Below are 24,171 nucleotides of genomic sequence, written 5' to 3' on the forward strand. Positions count from 1 at the left end.
TTTGGTTGTGAGCTTATCTGGACTGATCTCAAGCTCTGAAAATCTAGCTTCTTAACTTGGGCCAGTTTAGCTCAGTTTATTTTTGCCGGAGACTGGATTCATCCCGGATCCTTGCCCCCAGCTCTGTTCCTGGCTTCTGGATCAAGGCCTGGTTTCAAAGGAGCCCCTGGCCCTGGACCACCTACCTATCAGCTCACTTTTGTTCTCCAGTGTTGTGAGGATTTTCTCACTTCGTATGAATCCAGGATGCAATGAAATTACATTTTCGTGAGAGCACTAATTATCTTGTGGTGAAAAGTTCACCATAAAGCCAGAAGCCCTGGGGCGCCTGGGGGGTTCAGTGGGTTAAGCGTCTGATTCTTGATTTGGGCTCAGGTCATGAGCTCACTGTTTCTGCGTTCAAGACCCATATCAGGCTCTGTACTGGTGGCATGGGGCCTGCTTGGGATTCTTTCTGTCTCTCCTTCTCTCTGCCCCTCCCTTGCTTGCTGTCTTTCTCTCTCTCTCTCTCTTTCAAAATAAATAAACTTAAAAAAAAAAAAAAGCCAGAATCCCCTCCTCTGTATCACACCCTTCGGCCTCACTCTGGCCAGGACTCAGGAGGGGCTTTGAAAAGGCCACTTGAAACCCAAGAATTTAAAGTTTACCAAGACTGATTTCAAGCTTATTGCCGGTGAAATTATTTTTTATTATTTCGTATAACTTTCTAAGAAATTCTGAAGAATTTCCTTAAAGGCTACTTAGGTTCATAACAGTTGTCAACATTCCTAAGTAACACAAGTGAAAACATCACACCAAGTCTGTCCTGAATCTTGGAGCACGATGGGGACGTGTTTGGAAACTTATGAATGCCTTTCAAGTATGGCTTCCAGGTGGAGTGAGGCGCAGGGGTGGTCAAAGTCTTTCCGTGTAGCACAAGTCAGGGTGTGCACAGGCTCCCTTCTTTCCTTGACTCTGGATGCAGGACCCAGCACTCTGCTTGGAGGAAGCCAGGCCATCGGCTGCCACTGGTGCCTGCATAGAGTCGAGGGCTGCACCGCATCATGAACATGGCGGGAGCGCCTGCCGGCCTCAGGCCAGTCAGGCATCATGGGAGTCGGGGTGAGCGCCTGCCCTGGACTCAGGGGCTTCCGTGGCAGGGCGGACACAAGTTGTGCTGACAGAGGTATCCAGGTTGACCCTGGTCTCTCCCTGAGCATCGAGCGGGCCCTCTGCTTCCTAGCTGGATGGCGATGCCTGGCCCCAAGTCACCTCTTTTATCTGTCCTGGAAGCTGGATGTCCTCTCCATTGCACGCCTGCCCATCTGCAGGCTTCCTGGTGGTGGTGACAGTGGCAGGCTCCATGCTGTAGACCTGCTGCCTCTCCAAGGGGACATCCATGTGCGGCACATTCGGGCTGCCGGAGGGCGGTGTGTGCGGGAGCCTGAGTTTCTCCAGGGCTGCCTCCCGAGCCCGGATCTCTAAGGCCATTGGTGTGTGGACAGCCCATTTGGCCAGTGTGGGCTCCCCGGCTCCTGCAGAGCAAAAGAAAGTGCCATGAGCACCTGAGGGCGGTGAGCAGAAGGCGCGCCCAGTCCTTGGCCCCGGGTGCAGAACCGGCCCTCTGCAAGGAAGGCCAAGGACAGGTTCCCGGTGCAGTCCGTCCTGACATCTTGCCAGGAGGGCAGCTGCTTCTGCACAGGACATCTGTGTCTGCACACACAGCCCTGTTCAGCGGGTCAGCGGGAACCCTCCTCCACCTATCCCCCATGCTGGGATCCCCGTACTGGGCATCTCGTCGGACCCAGCAGCAATGCTCATGGCTCCTGGTGCAGCGGGCAGGCATTTCCCCACCCACACCCGGGATGACTGGCGGTGCCGACGGCCTTGTCCACCAGTTGTGTGTGCAGCACGGGCCCAGCCCACCAGCCACGTGCACGTCCCAGGCCCACCTGTGCCAGTCCTCAGTGATGTCAGACTCACACCTGCTCATGTGACAGGGACCTCACCCCACCACATGTGGTTTTCAGTCACATTTCCCGGAGGATGGCAGCAGGTACGCACTTGTTTGTGGGTCTTCTGGGTTCCCTGTTCCCTGAAGTGCCTAGTCATCATGTGTCTACGTTTTTCCTGCTGGTGTCATAGTACTTTGTGTCCTGGACACCAATTTTTGTCAGCTACGTGTTACAAATATTTTCCCAATTTTTGACAGCCTCCCTTTGTATCTGGGTGTGATCTAATTTCTGTGTATCTTCCTTTAGGGACAGTGCCTTTAAGAAAATCTTGCTTAAGGACCCTCAGTCACCATGAGGATATAAGGACAGTAGCAGGAGTGCCCGGGGGGGCTCAGTCTGTGAAGCATCGGACTCTGGGTCTCCGTTCAGGTCAAAATCTCACGGTTTCCTGGGATCGAGCCCCGCATCGGGCTCCGTGCTGACAGTGCTAAGCCTGCTTGGGATTCTCTCTCTCCCTGGCTCTCTACCCCTCCCCTACTCTCCGTCTCTCCCAAAATAAATAAATAAATTTAAATAAAGAAGATAGTACCAAATATTATCTTCCAGTTTGTATAGTTGTCCCTTCACGCATTATGTCTTTAGTCCACGTGGAATTAATTTGTGTAAACGGTACAAGGTGGGGTCTGGTTTCATTAGTGTTATTCCCACACGGCACCAAATGTTTCCGCGTTTATGAAACAATCTACCCACCCCTGCTGGTCAGTCGCCCCACGCCAGAAACAGTGTCCCTGTGCCCACTGACGTGCTCGCGGCCCCGGCAAGCCACCACACCAGGCCCTGCGCTTATTTCTGCACAGACACCACTCTGTCTTTGATTCACAAGCTTCGTGGAAGCAGCCCAGCCAGACATCCTAAATTGCTCCTTTTCTGCTTCTTGGCATTCTTGATCCTTTGCAGTTCCACACACATCTCAGACGCAGGGTTTCGAGCTGGCATCCTGCACTGGCCTCTCTGGGAGGCCTGGCACGCACTCCGTGAGCTGTGTCTGTCCGCACTCATCAGGCTCCTTAAAACGTCTCTCTGCAAGTTTTATCATTTTCTCCATGAGTCCGGCGTGTCTTTGGTTAGGTCTGTTCCTAGGGACATCGCTTTCTAAAAATGCTACGAAAATGGTCTATTTTTCACTCCCTAACATTCCTTACTTCTGTGTGAAGTGCCTGTTTCACTTTCACCTTCAAACGTGCTTCAGCCAGGGGGGCAGCCCTGGGCTGATGGCCCCCTGTACTGCAGGCAGGACTCCACTCTGCTGTAGCTTCCGTTACAATGAGTGTAGCTAGTCGATATTCCCTGGAAGGACTCCCCTTTTTTATCGCCAAATATTTTAAAATACGCATTTTATTTGTCTCTGGAGTGTGCCAGCTTGCTCACGACATATCTACAGTCTCATTTGCCGTTCCTGGACTCATCGGACCCGAGTGTGTGCGGGTTTGCAGTGCAGGGCCCTCAGCCCCACTGCCTCGCACAATGCCCCCGGAGCAGCCCTCCTTGTGGGGGACTCCGCTCACACCACAGACCCAAGCCCCACCTCCGGTCACGCTCTCCACCTGTCGTCCCTTCTTTGAGTGTCAGGAAACTTCTCCAGTTCCAGCTTCGAGCTCACGAACTCCAACTGTGACCCGTGTGCTACAAAACCCTCAGTCAGCTGCCCCACGTCAGTGGTATTCTCTGCAGCTCTAAGTTTTATTTGGTTTCTCTTCAAATACACATGCAATTTAAACAAGTTTTCTGTTCTCTTCAGATGTTTTTCCCTTTGCCTGTCGTTTCCCCAAACAACAACCACAGTTACTTTGCATTTGGTCCTTGAGCCCAGCTCCCAACATGTGTCTTTTTCGGTGGTGGCCTTGGCCTCCGTGAGGGCGTGGCCATGTGGGATGAGAGCGGCTGGTATCTTCCCAGCTCCTGCGAGGGGAGCGCCTCTCGGCACCTGCAAACGGCTGGTCCACAATCACTTGGTGTTACTCCTCAGCTTGAGGAGTTTGGGGATTTTCTCAGCTCCTTTCGGCTCCAAGGTTCATTCTTGTGTCCTGTGGGAGCGGAGCACGGGGTTCCTCCGGGCTCACCACTACAATGCACGTGTAGCCATTTGAGTCCCGATTTTACAGGATGACTTATTGGCCTTCCATTCTGGCTGTGCCCTGAGCTTGGGCCTGTCTCTCCCTTATGTGAGGCCGTGAGAACCCGGCTCACCAGGGAGGCAGGGGCCCTTGGGACATAGGCTGCAGGTGCCCACGGGGCTCTCTGTGGGTTTTTTCTTTGCCTCCGTCCCTGGCTGAGGACGCCTTGTTCTTACCTGTCCACAAGCACCACACCCACACGGACAGTGTGCACATGCATGTGCCCGTGGCGTCAGTCCACTCAGGAGCCAACCTGCCGTGTACCCAGACCTGAGGCTCAGGCTCCCTGTCACTTATGCCACTTGCTTGTATTTTATGTTTCTTAAAATCCAGCTTTGGCCCTTTCTGGAATCACGCAGAAATCAAACTCACCCTCTCAGCCTCCACCTCTTTTCTAGAAACAGGAGCCACTGACTCCTGCGGCCACAGGTGTGTTGAAAGGTCAGCCTCCACCTCTTTTCTAGAAACAGGAGCACTGGAGAATTGCACTGTGAGCTCTGAAGTGATGGTGGCAGTAGGAGGTGTCATCGTGGCCAAGGGTAGGTAGTTGTTTAAAAGCTGAGTGGTGAACATTTCCTTAGATGAGGTGGGGCCGTCTCAGAAGGACTCTGGAAGGGTCAGGCGAGTGAACAACGAAATCACCGTGCATTTCGGCAGACAGCGTGCGGGTGGTGGAGTCTGAGCCTCGTAACAGAGCACATCAGGCCTTTGGTTCCAGTCACTAGTCAAACTCTCCGTGGCCCTCGCTCCGGTGCCATCATTAGGCTGGCCACCCCTGCACGTCAGGGTCCATGGCTCACATCGGCAGCCACAGCAACGCCATCCAGGGCCAGCTCCTACCTTGCAGGCACTCTGCCAGCGGGGCGTTCAGCCCCACGTCTTGCACCTGCTGCTTTGTAGCACACAGAGCAGGTGGGGGGGCTAGCGTGGGGACGCCAGGCACCATTGGCAGACACTACGTGAGCCCAAGCTTGTCCTCCTTGCCACTGAGACAACAAGCGTCCTAGCCTTTGACTCCCCACCGGTGATTTCTCCCTCTCCTTGTTTTTCTGGAGAAAACATTTTCCTCTTTAGGGAATCAAACTTGGGTGGATGTCAACTCCCACACTGTGTGATGTCTTACCTGAAGCTGGGCCTTTGCCCTCAGCACTGTCTCCTTCCACAGGCAAACTCATTTCCTGTTGGTCCTTTGAGACCTGCAGAGAAATAACAGGAAATACGTGACATGGCATCTCTCGCACTGCCAAAGGGGACAGAATGTAGCAGCAAGAGCACAATTTGGAGATGGAGCCACGACGGGCTCTGGAACACTGGCAGCCATCTCGCCTCTTGAGTTCAGAGCACTCACTTGTATGTGGGGCTGCTGATGAGGCTGCGCTGGGGGGGGGGGTGGCTTTTCCCTCTGCACGCGCATCGGGACAGAGACAAGTGGTGCTTTTCCTGATGAGCAGGAGGGTCTCCTGGGGGCCAGCAAAGCCTATTTGGACCATTGGCATGGGGGGGAAGACACAACACAGGCCGCCTCGTCTTGCTTGGCACCTTCTCTGCACAATCTGCTTGCTGGTGGTGAGTTCTGGCTACCCAGGGGCCCCAAATGTCTTCACACCATCTCTCGAAAGCAGGAGGTTTCTCCCTTGCCCTGGTGCTACTGGGCCTGCTGACGGTGACTTCAAATCCCCTGCACAGACGACAGGGGAGAGCCTGGCTCTTGCCAAATGGCCGGGGACGGTGCTCCTTCTGACTTACAGGGCTGTGTGCGGTGGGACTGGACTGTGCAGCTGTGCACAACTTTCCTTGGAAGGTTCTGCAAGTCCAGTGTCTCTAGGAGATCTCTAAACCCGTACATGCCTTTGTCCTCCTCCCAGAGCCAGCTCTTGAGAATTAGTCAAGATACAAACTGAGGCATGAATGAGGTTAAACAGGAAGGAAATGAAAGGGGAACCTCATGAACAATGGCTCCCTGAAGAAGAGGAAGCAAACGGCAACAGACTGCAGAAAAGCCAGGCGTGAGGACAATGCTGTTGAGATGGACAGGCCCCCAGGGGACCCAACGCAGAGGCAGTTGTGGGAGCTGAGGTGGGGGCAGGGCTCTGACGGGTAAGAGGTGGCGGCGCCGGCCACAGAGGGCCACGGAGTGGGCAGCAACCTGGTAGAGGCAGGACGTGTAAGAAAAACCCACAGAAGGAGGTGATGGTGCTTGGAAGCAAAGGTGATCAAGGTATTACTGAAATGATGCCCCAGGGAAGCACACTGTTTGTTTAGAATGAAAACAGAAACACAATGGAGCCGGGCAGTGGAACAGTGGAGGCCTGCCTGCGGGGTAGAGATTTGTGGGGAGGTGGTGACACGTGTTCTCAGAGTGCACATCGGCATCCTTCACCTGAGGACAAAGCCAGGGAACAGGAAGCATGAGAGATTCGTCCTCCACAGATGTGACCACTGTGCTAAAGAGAGCCTTTTGGGGTCAACTATTCCAGACTCTGAAGCCAGACCAGACACGGTGCACAGCACCAGGGAAGAGATGCTGTCCAACTCTCCTGAGTGAGTGGTGTCAACAAAGCAGCGACAACCCACCCTCGGTCGTCCTGTGGCTACAGGCCAACAGCCTTCATTCCTGTGCAGGCAGTAGGGACTCTGTAGTCCAAAACTTGTCTGTTGTGCCTTTTGGTTGGTCTGGTCATGTCCCGAGGGGCCGGCACAAGGGCTCGCTTGCCCTGGCCCCCTTGGCAGCAGTAGCTGTCTTTGGGAGCATCTAATGGGACACTTATTCCCCCTATTTGCGGCCAGACATTGAAGGAAAACACTGGCTGACCACAGAGATAATGAGAGAAACTTTGCAACAACAAATACATGTTTTGCAAAAGTAGCTTGGGAGAGTCACAAACTGATAGTTCAACAAGCAAAGATCTACAATCCCAAGCAGTGGGAGAATCTGATGTCCAGACTTAACCACATTAAAATACTCAGAATATACAGTTCTCAACAAAAAATTATAAAACATCCAGAGAAACAGGAAAATATGGCGCATTCAAAGGAGAAAAATAATTTGACAGAGTTTCCTGGAAGAAGCCCAGACATTTGAATTAGTAGTCAAGGACATTAGGTCAGTTATCTTAAATGTGCTCAATGAGCCAAGGTGAAGAATTAAAGGAAGCCATGAAAACACCGAATGAACAAAAAAGAAAATCAATAAAGAGATAGAATTACAAAAAAGAACCAAATTCTGCCACTGAAAAGTGTGAAACTAAAAATTAACTAGAAGAGTTCACAACAGAGCAGGAGAAGAAAGGATCGGTGAGGCTGAAGATAATTGAAATTCTCCAACCTGAGGACCAGGGAGAAAAATGGAACAAAGGAAAATGAAGAGCACCCGGCGGACCTGAGGCCCAGAAGAAGAGAGGGGGCAGAGAGAAAAAGTATCTGAAGAAACACTGCCTGCACGCTTTCCAAATCCGATGGAAGATAGGAATCTACACATCCAAGAAGCTCAACAAACTCCAAGCAAGATAAACTCAGAAGGGTTCACACCAAGACACAGCACTGCCAGATTCTCAGAACCCAAAGAGAGGAGTCTGAAAGCATTGAGAGAGAAGAGGTTAATCACATACAAGGGGCCTCAGTAAGATCAACAGCTGATTTCTCATCAGAAACCATGGAGTCCAGAGGGCACCTTTCAAGTCCTGGAAGGAAAATCAATCTGCCGACCAAGAATTCTAAACCCAACAAAACCGTATTTTGGGAATAAAGAAGAAATTAAGATGTTCTTAGATAAACAAAAGCTGAGAGAACTCATGAGCAACAGACCTCCCCTACAAGAAATGCTAAAGGGAGATATTTAGGCTAAAACAGAGGCTCTAGACAGTAGATGGAATAAAGTACGCTCGGAAAGATAACCACACAGGTTGAGGCATAAGCCAGGATTGTCGTACTTTGGTTTGTAACTCCTCTTCTTCTCTAGGTGACTTAAAAGGCCAATTCACAGAATAATTATAAATCTTTCTTAATGGGCCCACAATGTGTAAAGATGTAACAATATAAAGGAAGAGGTAGGAAGATGTATAGGATCAGAGTATATATTACCGAAATTAACGTAGTATTATTCAAACTAGACTCTTATAAGTTTAAGGTATTAATTGTAATCCCCAAGGTAACCAGTAAGAAGGTAACTAAAAAGTACAAGCAAAAGGAAAGAAGATGGGAATCACAATGGCACAGTATGCAAATTCAACTAAATACAGAAAGGCAGTAGTGGAGGAAGTATGGAACAAAAAGTATACGAGACATACAAAAAATAAATCAGTGGGGGAAAGAAGGTCCATTTGATGTTTAGCGAAAGCAGCTGGAACAACAGAAACCCACCTGGAACGGATGAAGCTGGATCCCTACCTCACACTAAACACACCAATGACCCACAGAGTGAGGACTCAACTCTCAAAATCAAATGTTGAAAATTAGTAGTGGAAAGTATAGATGACTGTCTTTTAGAAGATTGGGTTCAAGATTAAACGAGACCAAAAAGCATTATCATAAAATATGCACAAGTGTGAGTGTGACTCTGACTCATCAAATGTTGAGTTCAGCTAAGCATCGAGTCGAGTTGCTGTGACACTCTATCTGTAATTCACCCAACTAATGAGGCGTTTGTATCAAGCATATATAAAGAACACAAATAAATCTATAAGAAAAGCAGAAACAGGCCAGGAGGAAAATGGGCCAACGACAAGAGCAAGCACTTCCCACAGAAGGAAATTCACGTGGCTAATGCGCATTCAGCACCATCGGTGGTGAGGGGAAGGCTGGGAGGGATCGTGAGCCGCCAGCCGCACCACTAGGTGCCCCGGGTGTTGGGGACGACACGGACCTACGGGGCTCCGAATATGCATATGCTTCTGCGGGAGTGCAGACCGAGCACCCCTGTAGAAGAGTCTGGCCTTGTATAAGAGATGGCCTACTGCTCATCACAGAGACCCGCACGGGGGCACACGTCCTGCTGGCCCACAGCAGAGGGGAGTTACAAGAAGCAGTCGCAGAAGGAAGGCAAATGAGCTCGGCCACCCGGGACAGGGAACCACCGTTTTGACCGAGAGGTGATTCCCCCAAATTCCAAACATCACATACACACTATGTCCTTTCTGTGAAATAAAGAGTAACCGATGTGTTGTGAGCATCTATTTTTTTGGAATACATATGATGTGAAACACTGAAGTGAAAGGAAAACATGAGAACAAAGAGCGTGGCCAAGCCACGTACGCAGAAGCAGACCACACGTGGCTGGGCCACACAGAAGCTGACCACATCAGGACCCTGCCTTTTTCTGGGGGGGGGGGGTGGGGTGGGGTGGGGTGATGCTTCATCTGTTACCAAAAATAAATAAAATACTGAGTAAACTTAGGAAGCAGGTAATGCAGAGATCAGTGATGAGTCTGTGTCCTCAGATGAGGATTATAATTAATGGGCAGCAAGGTCCAAAGCAGGTGTGATGGGGGATGGGGGTTACCATTTACTGAGCACCAGTCCCAGCTGGACACCGGCAGCAGGACTCGGGACCCCACACAGAGTCCATGCGTATCTTGCAAGCGTGGAGACCCAGGCGCTCCAGGAGGTTAAAGAACTTACTCTGGGCTGTGGAACCAGTCACGCCTGCACACCAGAGTGGACTCCAAGTCCAAATGTGTCTTATGGCGCCCATTTCTCTCTAATGACTCTGCTAAGAGCTACGGGCCTTGGGGTCGCCCGCAGAGGGGTGGGCCTGGCGTGAAGTGGGGGCACACAGGGTGTCAGGATTAAACGCGGGTTCCAGAATGAGCAGAGAGGAAGCCCCAGCCCGGGGAAGGGCGTGAGTTCAGTGAATGTGCATGGGCGGCTGAGCACCAGGGTCTGAGGGGCCCTCTCAAGTGCAGTCAAGCTCGAAGCCGAGGCTTCCAGCACATTGTCTGGAGCCTCGTGCTGTTACAGAAGCAACTCAGGCCCCACTGGCTGGGTGGCCTCGTGAGCCACTCTGGAAGGGAGCACACTCCGGAAGGGATGGACGGTGGGACCCGGGTCCTCCACAGCCCTGCCTTGCTGGGTTCTACGCTCACTTGCTGGTGAGGCTGCCACCATACTGTGTCTACCTGTGTCTCCTGCCTGGCCACACAGGCCACCCCACACGCCCTGTCCTGGGGCCATGAGCGTATCATCTGCAGGCTTCCTCACTCAACCCCGTGTGTGGCTCACACGCTCTGTGTTGACCGTCAGTTATACACACCCCTTCTCTATCCCAACATTTACCCCCAACATTTATTATGAAAAACTCCAAACACACAGAAAGTTGAAGGGATTACACAGAACACCCTGAAAACACCCACTGCTGAGAGTCTATCACAGCGGGCATTCTGCTCTGTGTCACCTACCACGTGGCCATCACCCGCATGTGGCACCAGAGCACACATACGAGGCTTGTTTTAGGGACACCTGTCTGGGGACTCTGCTTCTCACACACACGGGCCCCTGTCAGGAGCGTGATCTGCTCTCGCTTCTCCTCCTACTCCACACACACCGTCGGTGCTCTTTGTGTAGTGGCCCAGGCACCCAGTAAATGCAGAACACCAGTGCGACCAGCATCCAGGTATGGTGCTGAGCCCAGCTTACGAGGGAGCCCCAAGCCCTACATCTGAGCACAGGCTCACCTTCAACGGCAGGTGGTCCTCTGTGCCGGCAGCCAAGGTGGGGTGTAGGGTGAAGTCACTGGATGGCGACAAGGACACCTTGCTCCCAGGTAGGCTAGGGCAGAGCAGGGAAGGAGGAACACATTACAGAGCAGGCCCTCGCTGGGCGGGCTAGCACGTGGGGACCCTGCAGGCTCCACGGTGTCCGTGGACGTCTCCCCGCTGGGGCCCCCTCTTATCTGCAGGCTCGGGAGCAGGCAGCGCCTGGAGGCTGAGTGCCAGAGGGGGTCTCGCGCCATAAACATGCAGAAGGTTCATGCGAGAAGGACACTGCAGGCTTCCACCACCAGCGGAAAATTAAAACAAGCCACCCGGTGGATTTCTGCTGACAGAAATGCCTTTAAAACCAGACAGAAGCAGCTTCACCTGCATGATGGACCCTCCCCCTTATTCATATATTCACTGTTTGGCTGATTTGTACATAACCAGCAGACCATACACCCTAGACAGATAAACAGCCGGACAGAAGTACTCCCAATAAGTTTGTCTGCCAGCGACCGCCAGGAACACAGGCTACATTAAGTCCTACAAGGTTTCCCCGTGATCGACGTCCCAGGGAGGCCCTGGGTGGGTGGGCCTCGAGGACTAAGACTCGGGTGAGGCCTCAGGAGCAGGCCACGGAAGGTGTCTAAAGCGCTAGCTGCTCAACTGGGTGCAAACTCTTTGGTTACCAAAGAAACATTTTCTGCAACAATCCCTGCGGGCCAGAGCGGGAGGTGTGTGTGTCTGTGTGTCTGTGTGTGTGTGTGTGTGTGGTGGGTGACATTCAAGTAAATAACTTGCCCTTTTTAATTTTACTTCAAATGCATTAAAGGGCACTTGGTACAAAGTTACTGAGGTTGTGAAGTCAGGATACAATATTCAGACACTTACAACTGCGAAATATTCCCCAGAACCATCCTTCCAGGAACAGAGGGAGCCTGTGCTCACCGTGTGCTCAGGGAAATGTAGGGGAGACAGCACGGACCTCGCTGACACGGGTGCTGTGAAGCCTCCTGTTACTCATACTCCAGGAGAAGATGACGTCTTGTCAAGGGGACGGTAGTCACCGTGTTTCGCTACACCTGATTTACTCTCTAAAATGTGTGCTTGAAGCTGGGCCACGATGTGAAAGGGGCCCCTCTCTGTCTTTGTGGCATAGGAGAGGCAGAGGCCGTGTGCTCCCCGGGGGCCTGCGAGGTGCGGTCACCCACCTGGCACACGGCGAGCCCTGCCACTGCTGCACACGGTCATGGACCGCAGTGTCCTCTGCAAGCGGCACATGCTCACAGACAGAAAGTAGACGGGCATCGCTCACACCTGTGCACTAGCTCACATGTTACTTGTGAAGAACCTAGAGGGGTCTCATCACAAGCTCCAGTGAGCAGAGTATGGCGAGCCCTTCGGGGGGCAGTCTGCATCTGTGACGTCAAGGGAAACTGGTTTGTCTTCGATCACTTCATCACAGTACCCCAAGGTTTCCCACAAAAGACTGTGTTCCTCAGGAATCATGGTGAAGGCTTTGAGACACGGGAAGCACCTGCAGGAGGCTCAGAGACTCACCTGAGGGCAGATAAAGTCAGGCTGCTGTCCATTTCCTGTGAGGGAAGAAATGATTGTTCACAACCGGAAACAAGATGGAGTGGTCAATGTCGAGCTTCTTGTTAAACAAAACCCACATTCTCTATTACCCAATTTGGAGCAAATATCCTCAGGGTCCCGGGGTCAGGGAAGGGGTCTGTGAGGGAGCGCACTCCACAGCCAGTGCCCACACTGGCCAAGGGGCCCGCTCAGGACCGGTATGTGTCACACGCGGCCACCAGTGGGCCCTGACCTCTGTGGCAGGTCTCCATGCGGGCAGCTGCCAAGACTGAGGCACACAGAAGAGGGGCCCCCTGAGGACTCAGAGGGCTGAGGGGAGACGCCCCAGGAGAGTCTGACCTTGACAGCAACTGGGTCTCAGGGCAGTCAATACCTAAGTACGGTATTTTTCTTTTTTTTAGTTTTTTTTATTTTTTAAAATATACCTCCAAATTAGCATATAGCGCAACAATGATTTCAGGAGTAGATTCCTTAGTGCCCCTTACCCATTTAGCCCATCCCCCTCCCACAACCCCTTCCGTAACCCTCTGTTTGTTCTCCATATTTATGAGTCTCTTCTGTTTTGTCCCCCTCCCTGTTTTTATATTATTTTTGCTTCCCTTCCTTTGTGTTCATCTGTTTTGTGTCTTAAAGTCCTCATATGAGTGAAGTCCTATGATTTTTGTCTTTCTCTGACTATTTCACTTAGCATCATACCCTCCAGTTCCATCCACGTAGTTGCAAATGGCAAGATTTCATTCTTTTTGATTGCCAAGTAATACTCCATTGTATATACCACATTTTCTTTATCCATTCATCCATTGATGGACATTTGGGCTCTTTCCATACTTTGGCTTGGTTGATAGTGCTGCTATAAACATTGGGGTGGATGTGTCCTTTTGAAGCAGCACACCTGTATCCCTTGGATAAATACCTAGTAGTGCAATTGCTGGGTCATAGGGTAGTTCTATTTTTAGCTTTTTGAGGAACCTCCATACTGTTTTCCCAAGTGGCTGCACCAGCTTGCATTCCCAGTACGGCGTTATTTTTATTTCACAATGGATATGTGGTTGTTCCAGGACCATTTGTTGAAATTTTCACTTCTCCCCAAAGGATTGCCTTGGCCGTATGTGAAGGCTTACTTCTAGAATTTTTATTCTATTCCATTTCTATTCCATTGACTACACTAACCTGATTACTATAACTTTTTAGTAAATTTTGAAGTCAGATTGTATAATTCTTCCAATTTTGTTCTCTTTTCAAAATTGTTCTGGCTACTCTAGGTACTCTGAATTTCCATGTACATTTTATGATTAGCTTGTTGGTTAAAACAACAACAACAACAACAACAACAACACACAAAAAAACAGAACCTCCTAGGAATTCAATAGGGATTGTACTATGTCCATAGATCAGTTTTGGGGGAAATGCTATCTTAACAATATTGAGTGTTCATATCCATGAACGTTGTATATCTTTCCATTATTTTTTAAATGTCTTCAGTTTCTCTCAGCAATGACTTATAACTTTCAATGTATAGACTTTACTACAGTTTTGTTAAATTCATTATTGTTAATGCTATTGTTAATAAAATAACTAATATTATTTTCAGTGGCATTTTTGCCAAATACAGAAATATGATTGGACTTGCTATTTTTTTTAACAATACAAAGTCAAAAGATTTATTTTTTAACAACTGTTTCCATTCCAGATAATGGCAAATTACATAAAACATTTCTAGGTCAGCCAAGGCAATGGAGAAATTTTTACTTTGACCACATGGTGGCAATTTGCTGTGGAGCTAGTTGGAGGCACACAGAGGTTCCTGACGCCAGGTAGGGACTGTATTTGATTTCAGGTGTGCTCTGGATAACACTGAAGATAAACGTCCCAGAGCTTACTGGAGAGCACTTTACCTGCCTCTTGCAAAGCTATTTCATCACTAGTAGTTTTGTTTTTTGTTTTGTTTGTATTTTAGAATCATGTTGTCTGTGATCAACACAGTTTCACTTTCTATTCTTTATTCCTTTTTCTTGTCTTATTGCACCAGCTGGAACTTCAGTACATCCTTGCCTTGATCCCGGTTTTAAGAGGGATGTACTGAGTCTTTCACCAGGAAGTATGTTAGTTGTATTTAATAGGTGTATTGCATAGGTCAGAATGAAGATCTTTTCATTTCATTCCTAATTTGTTGAGAATATTTTTTTGTCACACGTAAGAGTTTCTTATTGGCAACTCCCTTTCTGAATTGACATCGCCATATTATTGTCATTTATTGTTGGTATTTTGTATAATGTCAAATAATTTTCACATAGCCATGGTACTTAATCCTGTATGCTGCTAGATTTGGTTTGCTAACACTTAATCAATGGTGTCTGTCAGTGTTTTCTTGAAGGATTTTGCCTCGTGATATTCTTTTGGGATGACATTGTCTGGCTTTGGTATCAGGTTGGAACTGGCCTCACAGAACAGGTCTCCCTTCCTCTATATTCTGAGAGGGTTTGTGTCATTATTTTTTAAAAATTCGGTAGAATTCGACAGTATTGGTAATTTGTGTAAATTGGCTGGAAAGGTAACTACCTTTCTCAAGTGAGAAATGCATTTTTCAACACTGGAAGATTTAGAACGAATATACAAATGTTTGAAAGCTCCAGACCCCATGCTATTACTACTGTGGCACTAGAAAGCCATATGACCATATCTGGCATATACAGTTTTGAAAACAGAAGAAAATGTATCCTCAGGGGTGTGGGGTGGGGAGGGTTTAAGCCGGTGGGATCCTAAAGCTCCACGCACACCAAGAGGCGAGCCCAGCCATCAAAGTGGGATGATGATCTATCTCAGATACTCCACAGAGGGATTAAACGTGATGATGGATGACAAGTGTCCAGCAGAGTGACAATGAACGGTCACAGCTTCCTTGGATTCCTGAGACAGGATGGGAATAAGGTGGCCCTGAGACTGCTCTACTACACATTCTAGAGGCGAGCTCCAGAGCCACACACCAGAGAGAGGGCTTCCACATGTTCACCTGGACACACATTATAACCCGCGGGGGTACATGGCCCTCACGGTCATACATGGTCAACACCCCACATCTTTGCTTCTTGAGATGTGTCCTTCATGTCACTCAGAAGCTGTGTGGCCACCACCACCCAAGAAGGGATGGCAGGGATGGGGCGCCAATAGATGCTATCACTGCCACAGCCACCACTGTGACCCCTGGAATGGAGCATCAGCCTGGTCTCCATGCATGTAAAGTGTGTACTTGTTGGAAGGCTTGATGGGAGCGAGTGGCGGGGAGGGGTCATGCCATAATTGTGTTGGCTACGGTTTAAGCTGTGACTTGGCCAGTCACACACAGTCCCCACTGAAGACCGGCCTCCAGCATCTCCAACACGGAGCTCTGACTCCAGGCTCTGCAATGAACACAGTGGACCAGGTATGTCCCTCCTCCCCGCTGACCTGGGAGATGAGCAGGGGCACCCTTCTGCCGTGACAGTAAGTGGGTCACTGAGCCCTTCCTGGCCAGAATCCCGCCAGCTTGCCGGAGTGCACACATGTCACCCAAGCACACGCGTGATGCTTCCGTTCCAGTAGCACCCATTTTTCCGTCATGTTTCTCTGCTCACACACATGCCCTGTGTTTTAGATCGTTTGTGCTGCCCGCCTTGTTTCCCTTTATCCCCCTCCCACCACTGTCCTGTTCGAGCAGTGTCCCCAGAGGACACCATAAATGCCTTAAACCAGCCAGACAAGCAGGTCCAAATACTGTCCTGCCCTTGCTCTTGTGGGGAGCTTAGACTCAGCACTGGACCCCACCCCTGTGTTTGAGGCTCACTCACGCACGGCCGTGCCTCACTTACCATCACCCACGAGTCCTCCATGAACGTGATGGTGGAGGAGGGTGGACCTGAGTGCACATCCGGCAGCAGGTAGTTGAACTTCACTCTGTGGGATGGCAGGGGGAAGGGGAGACACTCATCAACAAGGACGGCCACTGCTTTCTGGAGGGGATGCTGATGGCTGCCGGAAACCACAGGCCACAGCATCACACAGCCTCCTTACCGCCCTTTCCCCTCAGGTCCACTGCATGGTGGGAGACCCCGGGAGGGCAGGGGAGGAGCACCTAAAGGGAGAGTTGCAGGAGCAGCAGGGGGTGTCAAGAAGAAGGGGTGCCCCTGCAGATCAGGAGGGGATTTGGGAAGAGACCCTGGGTTTGGAAGGAAAGAGATGTTCAGGAGTTACCAAGAGCAATGGTGGGGATGTAGGTCGTGGGACACTCAGCTAACTGAACTGTGCAAGTGGATTGAACAGTGTCCACCAATGACCTCACATTGCTGTAAGGGGGGTTTTCAGATGCAGCAACTCTAGCAGCTCAAGGTGTCATCACCTGAGACCAGGGTCAGCCCGATGACCGCGTCCATGCAAGAGGACAGGCCCTAAGCCCAACGACTGTGTCCGTGCAAGAGGACAGGCCCTCAGCCCAACAACCGCATCCGTGCAAGAAGACAGGCCAGCCCTCGGCCCGACGACCGAGTCTGTGCAAGAAGACAGGCCTTCGGCCCGACTACCACGTCCATACAAGAGGACAGGCCCTTAGCCCAACGACCGCATCCGTGCAAGAAGACAGGCCCTTAGCCCGATGGCCGCGTCCGTGCAAGAGGACAGGCCAGCCCTCGGCCCGACAACCATGTCCGTGCAAGAGGACAGGCCCTAGCCCGACTACCGCGTCCGTGCAAGAGGACAGGTAGGCCCTCAGCGGGATGACCACTTCCATGCCAGAAGACAGGCAGGCCCTTGGCCTGACGACCGCCTCTGTGCAAGAGGACAGGCAGGCCCTCCTGGTTCGTTAATTTTCAATCATTCTTGCCAGAAAGGGGCAAAACGGGAAAACTGAAGAGACAAAGGGAAAACAGCATCAGGTACGAGCCAAGGAGAGAAGCCACGTGCAGGTCCTATGACTGGGGACATGTCGAGGTGAGTCCGGCTCCAGCCTCCAGAGCATTGAGACGGTACGTTTCTATTTTTTAAGCCACCTGTTTTGTGGTCCTTTGTCAGGGCAGCCCTGGCAGACCGAGACCCTCACCCTAACGTGAGCATATTTCTCATTTCTCCATGTTCTGAGGTGACTTTCCACACTGGTACGGTTTCCAAGTGGAGACCAAGTGCACGTTTTAAAATGTGTGCTTACCCTGGGTCGTGACCTTCATAATGGGCCACTTTCTGCTTCTGTGACTTTGCAGGGGTGCACTTTGGGTGCGTGTGTGCCTGCAGGGCTGTCCTCTGTGTGACTCCTCGCAGGCTCAGAATGAGCAGGCATGGCCCAGGAGCGACGGGAAACTAGGTATTATCGGAGGTCATAAAAAGGAGGCTGGGACCCGCTCCCCACACGTTCTCCGACTGACACACAGAATAAATGAGCGCTGACGCTGGCGTGCTAGTTCAGATGCGAGTTGTCCACAGGGAGAGAATTACTACATTTCCCCAAGCACGTGGAGCGCAAAAGGTCCCTGCGTAGCTGTACGTGGCACTGTTACGTTAAACAGAGTTATTTCCTACTGTGTTGTCACATTATTTAAAAATATCCCATCAGAGATGAGTCACTTTCCAAAGCAATTTGACTTAAGATCGCGTAGCCATTTTCATTCAGAGAGAACAAGTCCAACAAGCTTACAACCTACCTGTATGAGAGTGATTTCAGGTCACCTGTGGCTGCCTGTGGGGGTAAAGGAAAAAGAAGAAGAAATTGTTGGTACTGAGGCTATTCGTAGGAAATCAAGTCCGTCATTAGTTTCAGGTGCGTGTGGCTCAGAGACTTCCTAGGAAGGGGTCTCTGTGTGGGGGTCGCTGTGTCAGAGGTTAAGAATACATTGAAGATTTTAAGAAACTGTCAAACTACTTTCCACAGTGGTATCACTGTAAACCCCCGACGACTTTGCACACCTAGCTACGGGCCTCCGGTTGCTCTGTGTCTCCCGCTCCTGGTGCCGGTAGCCTTTCTCAGGGAGCCGTTCCAACTGTCTTACCGTGGTTTTAGTTGCACTTTCCTAGTGGTGAATGATGTTGAACATCTTGTCAGGTGATTACCTGCCACCCATATATCCTATTTGGTAAAGTTTATTAGAATCTTTTCCCCATTTTAAAAATGGGGCCGTTTTCCCCTATTAAGTGTTGAGAGTTGTTTATTTATTCTGGATTTAAGTACAGGGTTTGCAAATATTTGTTCCAACCTGTGACTTACATTTTTATTTTTGCAGTGGTGAATTCTGAACAGGAAATGCTTTCTTTTATAAAAAAGTCAAATTTTCCATTTTCTTCATAGTGGTTTTGGTGCCCATATTAAAGAAAACTTTGTCTACCTCAAGATCACAAAGGTTTTATTCTGTTTTCTTCCTAAAGTGTTATAGGTTAGCCCCTAAATTCAGAACTGTGGTTGATTTTGAGTTATTTTTGTGTGTATGCTGAGAAGCAGCTATTAAGCTCTTCCCCGCCCTCTTTTTTTGCATTATGGTCATCCAATTGTTCTGGCACGGCTTATTAAATACACTCTCATCTCTCCCTGTTTAATTATCCTGGCACCTCGGTTTAACACCCACTGATCAGGTTTTATTTCTGGACTTTCTATTCTGTTCCCTTGACCTGCATGTCTACCCTCACTGGGCACACCACCCTCACGGCTCACACTGTCCTGACTACTGTAGCTTGATAGTTCATTTTTAAGTCAGATTGAGTAAGTCCTCCAATTTGCTGCTTGTTTTTCTAAATTCTTTTGGTCACTCTACGTCCTTTGGATTTCTGTATCTATTTTAGGGTTGGCTTGCTATTTCCTTAAAGGAAAAAGCTTGCTGGAAACTCAATAGGGCTCATGGTAATTATGTAGATCAATTTTGGGGGGAGTTTTCTATCATGACAATATTTTGCGTTCCAGTCCACGAATATTCTAAATCTTTCCGTTTATTTGGATTGTGTTCAGTTTCTCTCATCAATAGTTTGTAGCTTTAAGTATACACATTTGGTGCTTGTTTTATTTTATTTTATTATTTTCAATGCTATTACAGATGGAATGGTTTTCTTAATATCATTTTGAGATTTTTCATCGTTAGTATACAGAAATATAATGGGGGTTATTATATTCATTTTGTATTCTACCACCTGGCTGAGCTATCTTATTATTTCTACTATATTTTTTGCAGATTTGTTAGAAGCATGTTTCCTGCAAATAAAATCAGGTTCATTTTCAAATCTATATGTCTTTGTATTTCTTGCTGTATTACACTGGCTGGAACTTTAGTAAAATGTCAAATAGAAGTTTGAGGTGGACATTCTTGCCTCAGTCTCAATCTGTGAAGAGCAGACATAAACAGACACACACACACACACACACACACACACCCCTCACTCCACGTCTGTGTCCTATAGTTGTTCCCTAACACTTTTTTAAGAATGGACAATTTCAAACACCCAGAAAAGTGGAAAGGATTGTACAAGAATGCCCAAACACTCAACTTCTAGGTTCTACCATCATTAAATATTTCTTTTTAACCATGTGACTATCCATCCATCATTTTATTTTCTGGTGCTTTTCAAAGCCAGCAGGACACAGACATCAATACCCTTCGTTAAAGCACACGGATGCCACTTCAGTCTTCGCACACCCAGATTGCGTTGCATTTATCTCTTTCTCCCCCCTTACACACACACACACACACACACACACACACACACACACAATAAGCCCTACAGTTAAGGATATTTTCTGTCAGTTTTCCTTCTCTTCTCCCTCCACCTTTGTTCCCATCTGAGTAGCATGCCTGGGTACTGAGTAAATACTTCAAATCAGTCAAACAAGCAATCCCAAGCGTTTTCTGTCCTCATTCCGGGGGCAGCCTGAGACCTTTCACGTGCCCAGCAGCTCTCACCTGCAGCGGGGAGCTCTCCTGGCACGTGGGGAGGGTGGAATGCAGACCCGGGCACCTCGGCTGCGGCGGGGCCTCCTTGCACTGCTCTCTACAGGGATGGGGCAAAAGGGAGGACAGACTTCCATGAGCAAAGAAGGGCCTTGCTTTGTGTAGTGAGCTCAGAGAGCACCGCTGACAGCTGCAAAGCTCCATGCACTGGCCGCCATCGTGACATGCTCATCTGCAGAGCCTCAGAGCCAGCAGCTCCTGGGAGGCCGTCCGTGTGCCCTCGGGTTGGCTGCACAACGGAGGACACGGTGCAGGAGCACCATCCATAAAGGTCTATGACTGCTTGCCGGTGGGAGGCCACAGGGGCGCTTCTTCCTGCTGTGGCACCCCCACGCTGGGCCACTGCGTTCTTGAGTCTGTGGGTGCAGCAGGGCTCAGTTACAAATGGACAAAGTGACCTGCCTTGGAGACCATGGCATTGTCACTTTGTGCTCATTCCTTGCGGCAACTGTAGGAAACTGAGGACTGTCCTTGATTACCCAAGTATGTCCAATGCAATCACACGAATCCTTAAAAACTGAGAAATGAGGAAAGGGAGGAAGTCCGAGAGATCTAAAATATGAAGAGACTAGACCCACCATTACCAACTTAGAGATGGAAGGGCCACGTAGCAAGAGTGGGAAAGCAACAGCTGCACTGGCATTCGCTATCTGCCCGGAAGCAGACTCTTCCCCATAACCTCCAGAAAGGAGGGCTGACCTGGTGAGCCGTGACTGTTGCCTTGGGAGGCACCAATCAGGGACCCAGCTGAGCTTGCCAGGCACATGACCCACAAGCACTTTCAGACGAGTCTTAGTTCAAGCCACTACATTTGTGGGAATTTGCCAGATAGCAATAAAAAATTAATACAAGCCACTTGATGGACATTAGCTGAGCAGAACACCTGTAGAATTAGGCAAGAAGTATCTTCACACGTGTGATCCTACTTTTGCAGCAGATTAATGGTCCAGAGGAAATACTCCCAATAAATTGGTCTGATACCTACTAATAGAGAGAAGCACCTTAGAGAGTGCTACACTAAGTTCTCCCCTAAAATATACCAGTGATTTACATCATGGAACTCCACAGGCACTTACTGAGTGGATTTTCCTTTTGGGGGGATTGACAGAGTGCCACGTGATTTAAAGATACTCTTTGATCTCTTGGAGCTGACATTCTGACAGTGGGCCTTGCCTAACATGTAAGGTTGTGAGTGTCCAGGTCAAACTAGGGACACTTCTGCAGGAAAGAGGGGCCACTGGGACAGATGGCCCAGCGCATTGAGAGGGCTTGTCTCTCAACACAATCGACCTTTCAATACAAAGGTTAGCAGCTCACTTTCCAGTTGGAGAAGGGAACACTATAGTGATTGAAACTAAGGAATAACATTCCAGAAATGAGGAATATGGTCCCTCTCAAAGATGAAGTAACTTATATTCATAAAAATTATGTTTCTTTTTCTTTTAACTATGTCCACAATGTATGGAATTTTTTTTTAAGTTTATTTACTTATTTTGACAGAGAGAGGCCTTGGGGAGAAGGGGCAGAGAGAGAGAGGCAGAGAGAATCCCAAGCAGGCTCACTGCTGCCAGCACAGAGCCCAATGTGGGGCTCAACCCCACAAACCGTGAGATCATGACCTCAGTAGAAACCAAGTGTCCCATGCTTAACCGCCTGAGCCACCCAGTGGCACCACAATATATGGAATTTTTAAAAGGGGCTCTAAAGAGTTGAACAATGTGATTACAATTTTACAAAAACAAAGCACTGTGAGTATAACTCACAAAATAATACTAAAACAGAACTTGGAAGACAGTCCTCGGAGCACCAGCAGTGACTGCAGTGCGTGGGGCGGCCAGAGACTCGAGGTCCCCAGTTCCTGCGCAGTGTCCACACCGACTGCCCGAAAACGGGGTTAGTCTCAGTTGCTTCTAGAGGCGGCTGGCCCCCAGGCTGGACAGGGCGAGGGGAACGTGCTCAGATTGTACCTAAAGGACCGCAGTGTGGCAATGCTTCAAGTGAAACTCCAAACGACCCAGGTTTTCCCAGAAGCATGGCTACCGGGTGTCTAAGGAAACAAATGCAAAAGGAATGAGCGGATTCTTTGGAGGGATTCCCGATCCTCGGTCAAGAACCAGCAGCAGCCCTGCGACCTGCCCAGCTCCGCCAGAACGTGGGAGTCGCCCCCCACCCGTTTCTGCGAGGGCCGAACTTCCGAGAGCACCACAGAACTGGGGCACTTCCGGCCCGCTCCCCCAGGGGAGACCGACTTCTGGGGCAGTTTCAGGGCTTGGAGCTGAGACCATGCGGCTCCGCTCGCTCCCGCCTCTAAGGAATGTTTCCTGTAACTCCACTTCGAACTCTGCCTTTCTCAGAACTGCATCAAAACTATTTAAAAAATTATACGGAAACTAAAAACGTGGAGGAATTGTCAACAACTATGAAAACTAAAGAATGTCGAGGGCGTTCCCCTGCTGGACGTTCAGGGTGAGGCATGGCCGGAAGAGGGTCTCCTGGGGGGGCCCGGGGCACTAGGTCCTGGGCAAATCCACCTTAGCCCCTGTCTCCGTGAACACACAAATTCAGGACGGCTTGGAAATCAAAATGCAAAGCGAAGAAAGCTGGTGAAAACACTAGCAAAGAATGTGGATATTTGTATAACCTTGGAGTAACGAAGACTTTTTAAAGCAAGACAATTGAGAGCGTGTAGTCTTTGTCAGACAGATAAAACAACTCTAGTAAGCTTACACACTTACCTACGTGCAGACAGACTCAGGTCATCTTCTTGCTGTGAGCAATAAAAATTCATAACGTGAAAAAGTTGTTGACACTGGGCTTAGTCTTATACACGATTCAAGTCAGTTATTAGTTAATTTTGAGTAATGGTGCTTCAGCGTCCCTGGGTCCTAGGAAAGGATCTCACTGGGGGATAGCACCCCTGTCACATGAATACCTGTGTCTTCACTTCTAATAGTTAAGAAACTGGAAGTGGGATTGCTGACTTCAACGGTGACTATACATTTCACTTTTTAAGAAAACACCAAACTGCTGATCAAAGTGATATAATTTGGTATCTGCACTGGTAACGTAGGAGCCTTTCGATCTACAGCTTCACCAATGCTTTTTATTATTGGTTCTTTTGATTATAGCCATTCTACTGGATGTGTAATGGTATCTTACTGTGGTTTTGTGTTTTCTTAATGGTAACTGATGTCGATGTGCTTATCTGCTACCGTGGATCCTCCTTGGTGAACAGTTGGTTCAAATCTTTTGCGCATTTAAAAAGTTAAAACACTGGGTCATTTTTCTTATAATTAAATTTTGAATTCTTTATATATTCTGGGCACAAGTATATGATTTGCAAATATTTCTGCCTTTGGCTTATGTTTTCATTTTCTTAATGGTGCTCGTTTGAAAAGCAAATGTTTTTGGGGCGCCTGGGTGGCGCAGTCGGTTAAGCGTCTGACTTCAGCCAGGTCACGATCTGGCGGTCCGTGAGTTCAAGCCCCGCGTCAGGCTCTGGGCTGATGGCTCAGAGCCTGGAGTCTGTTTCCGATTCTGTGTCTCCCTCTCTCTCTGCCCCTCCCCCATTCATGCTCTGTCTCTCTCTGTCCCAAAAATAAGTAAATGTTGAAAAAAAAAATTAAAAAAAAAAAACAAATGTTTTTAATTTTGATGAGAAACAGCTGCATTAATATATGGGCCTAAAAGGAGTCAGCCCTGCTGGCTTGATTCTGTGGACAGTGAACGTACAAATGATATAACACACATGCACACCACACACCAAACACACATGTACTGCGCTGCACACACACACATACACGGCATCACACACACCATGTACACA

At 49.2% G+C, this 24,171-nt stretch overlaps 1 protein-coding gene across 1 annotated transcript in view; it reads right to left on the reverse strand.

The window, feature by feature from the left end:
* Positions 1-1,218: 1,218 nt before the first annotated feature.
* Positions 1,219-24,171, reverse strand: part of LOC125153318 (uncharacterized) — a 37,112-nt gene continuing 14,159 nt past the window's right edge. Inside the window, exons 8-15 of the mRNA XM_047836383.1 lie at positions 23,081-23,112; positions 20,298-20,385; positions 18,060-18,094; positions 16,242-16,326; positions 12,358-12,392; positions 10,777-10,870; positions 5,232-5,304; positions 1,219-1,514 (exon numbers count right to left, since the gene is read on the reverse strand). Of these exons, the coding sequence (XP_047692339.1) occupies positions 1,219-1,514; positions 5,232-5,304; positions 10,777-10,870; positions 12,358-12,392; positions 16,242-16,326; positions 18,060-18,094; positions 20,298-20,385; positions 23,081-23,112 (738 nt within the window). The remainder of the gene's footprint in view (positions 1,515-5,231; positions 5,305-10,776; positions 10,871-12,357; positions 12,393-16,241; positions 16,327-18,059; positions 18,095-20,297; positions 20,386-23,080; positions 23,113-24,171) is intronic.

Source organism: Prionailurus viverrinus, chromosome A2 (assembly GCF_022837055.1).
Source record: "Prionailurus viverrinus isolate Anna chromosome A2, UM_Priviv_1.0, whole genome shotgun sequence".
NCBI lineage: Eukaryota > Metazoa > Chordata > Mammalia > Carnivora > Felidae > Prionailurus > Prionailurus viverrinus.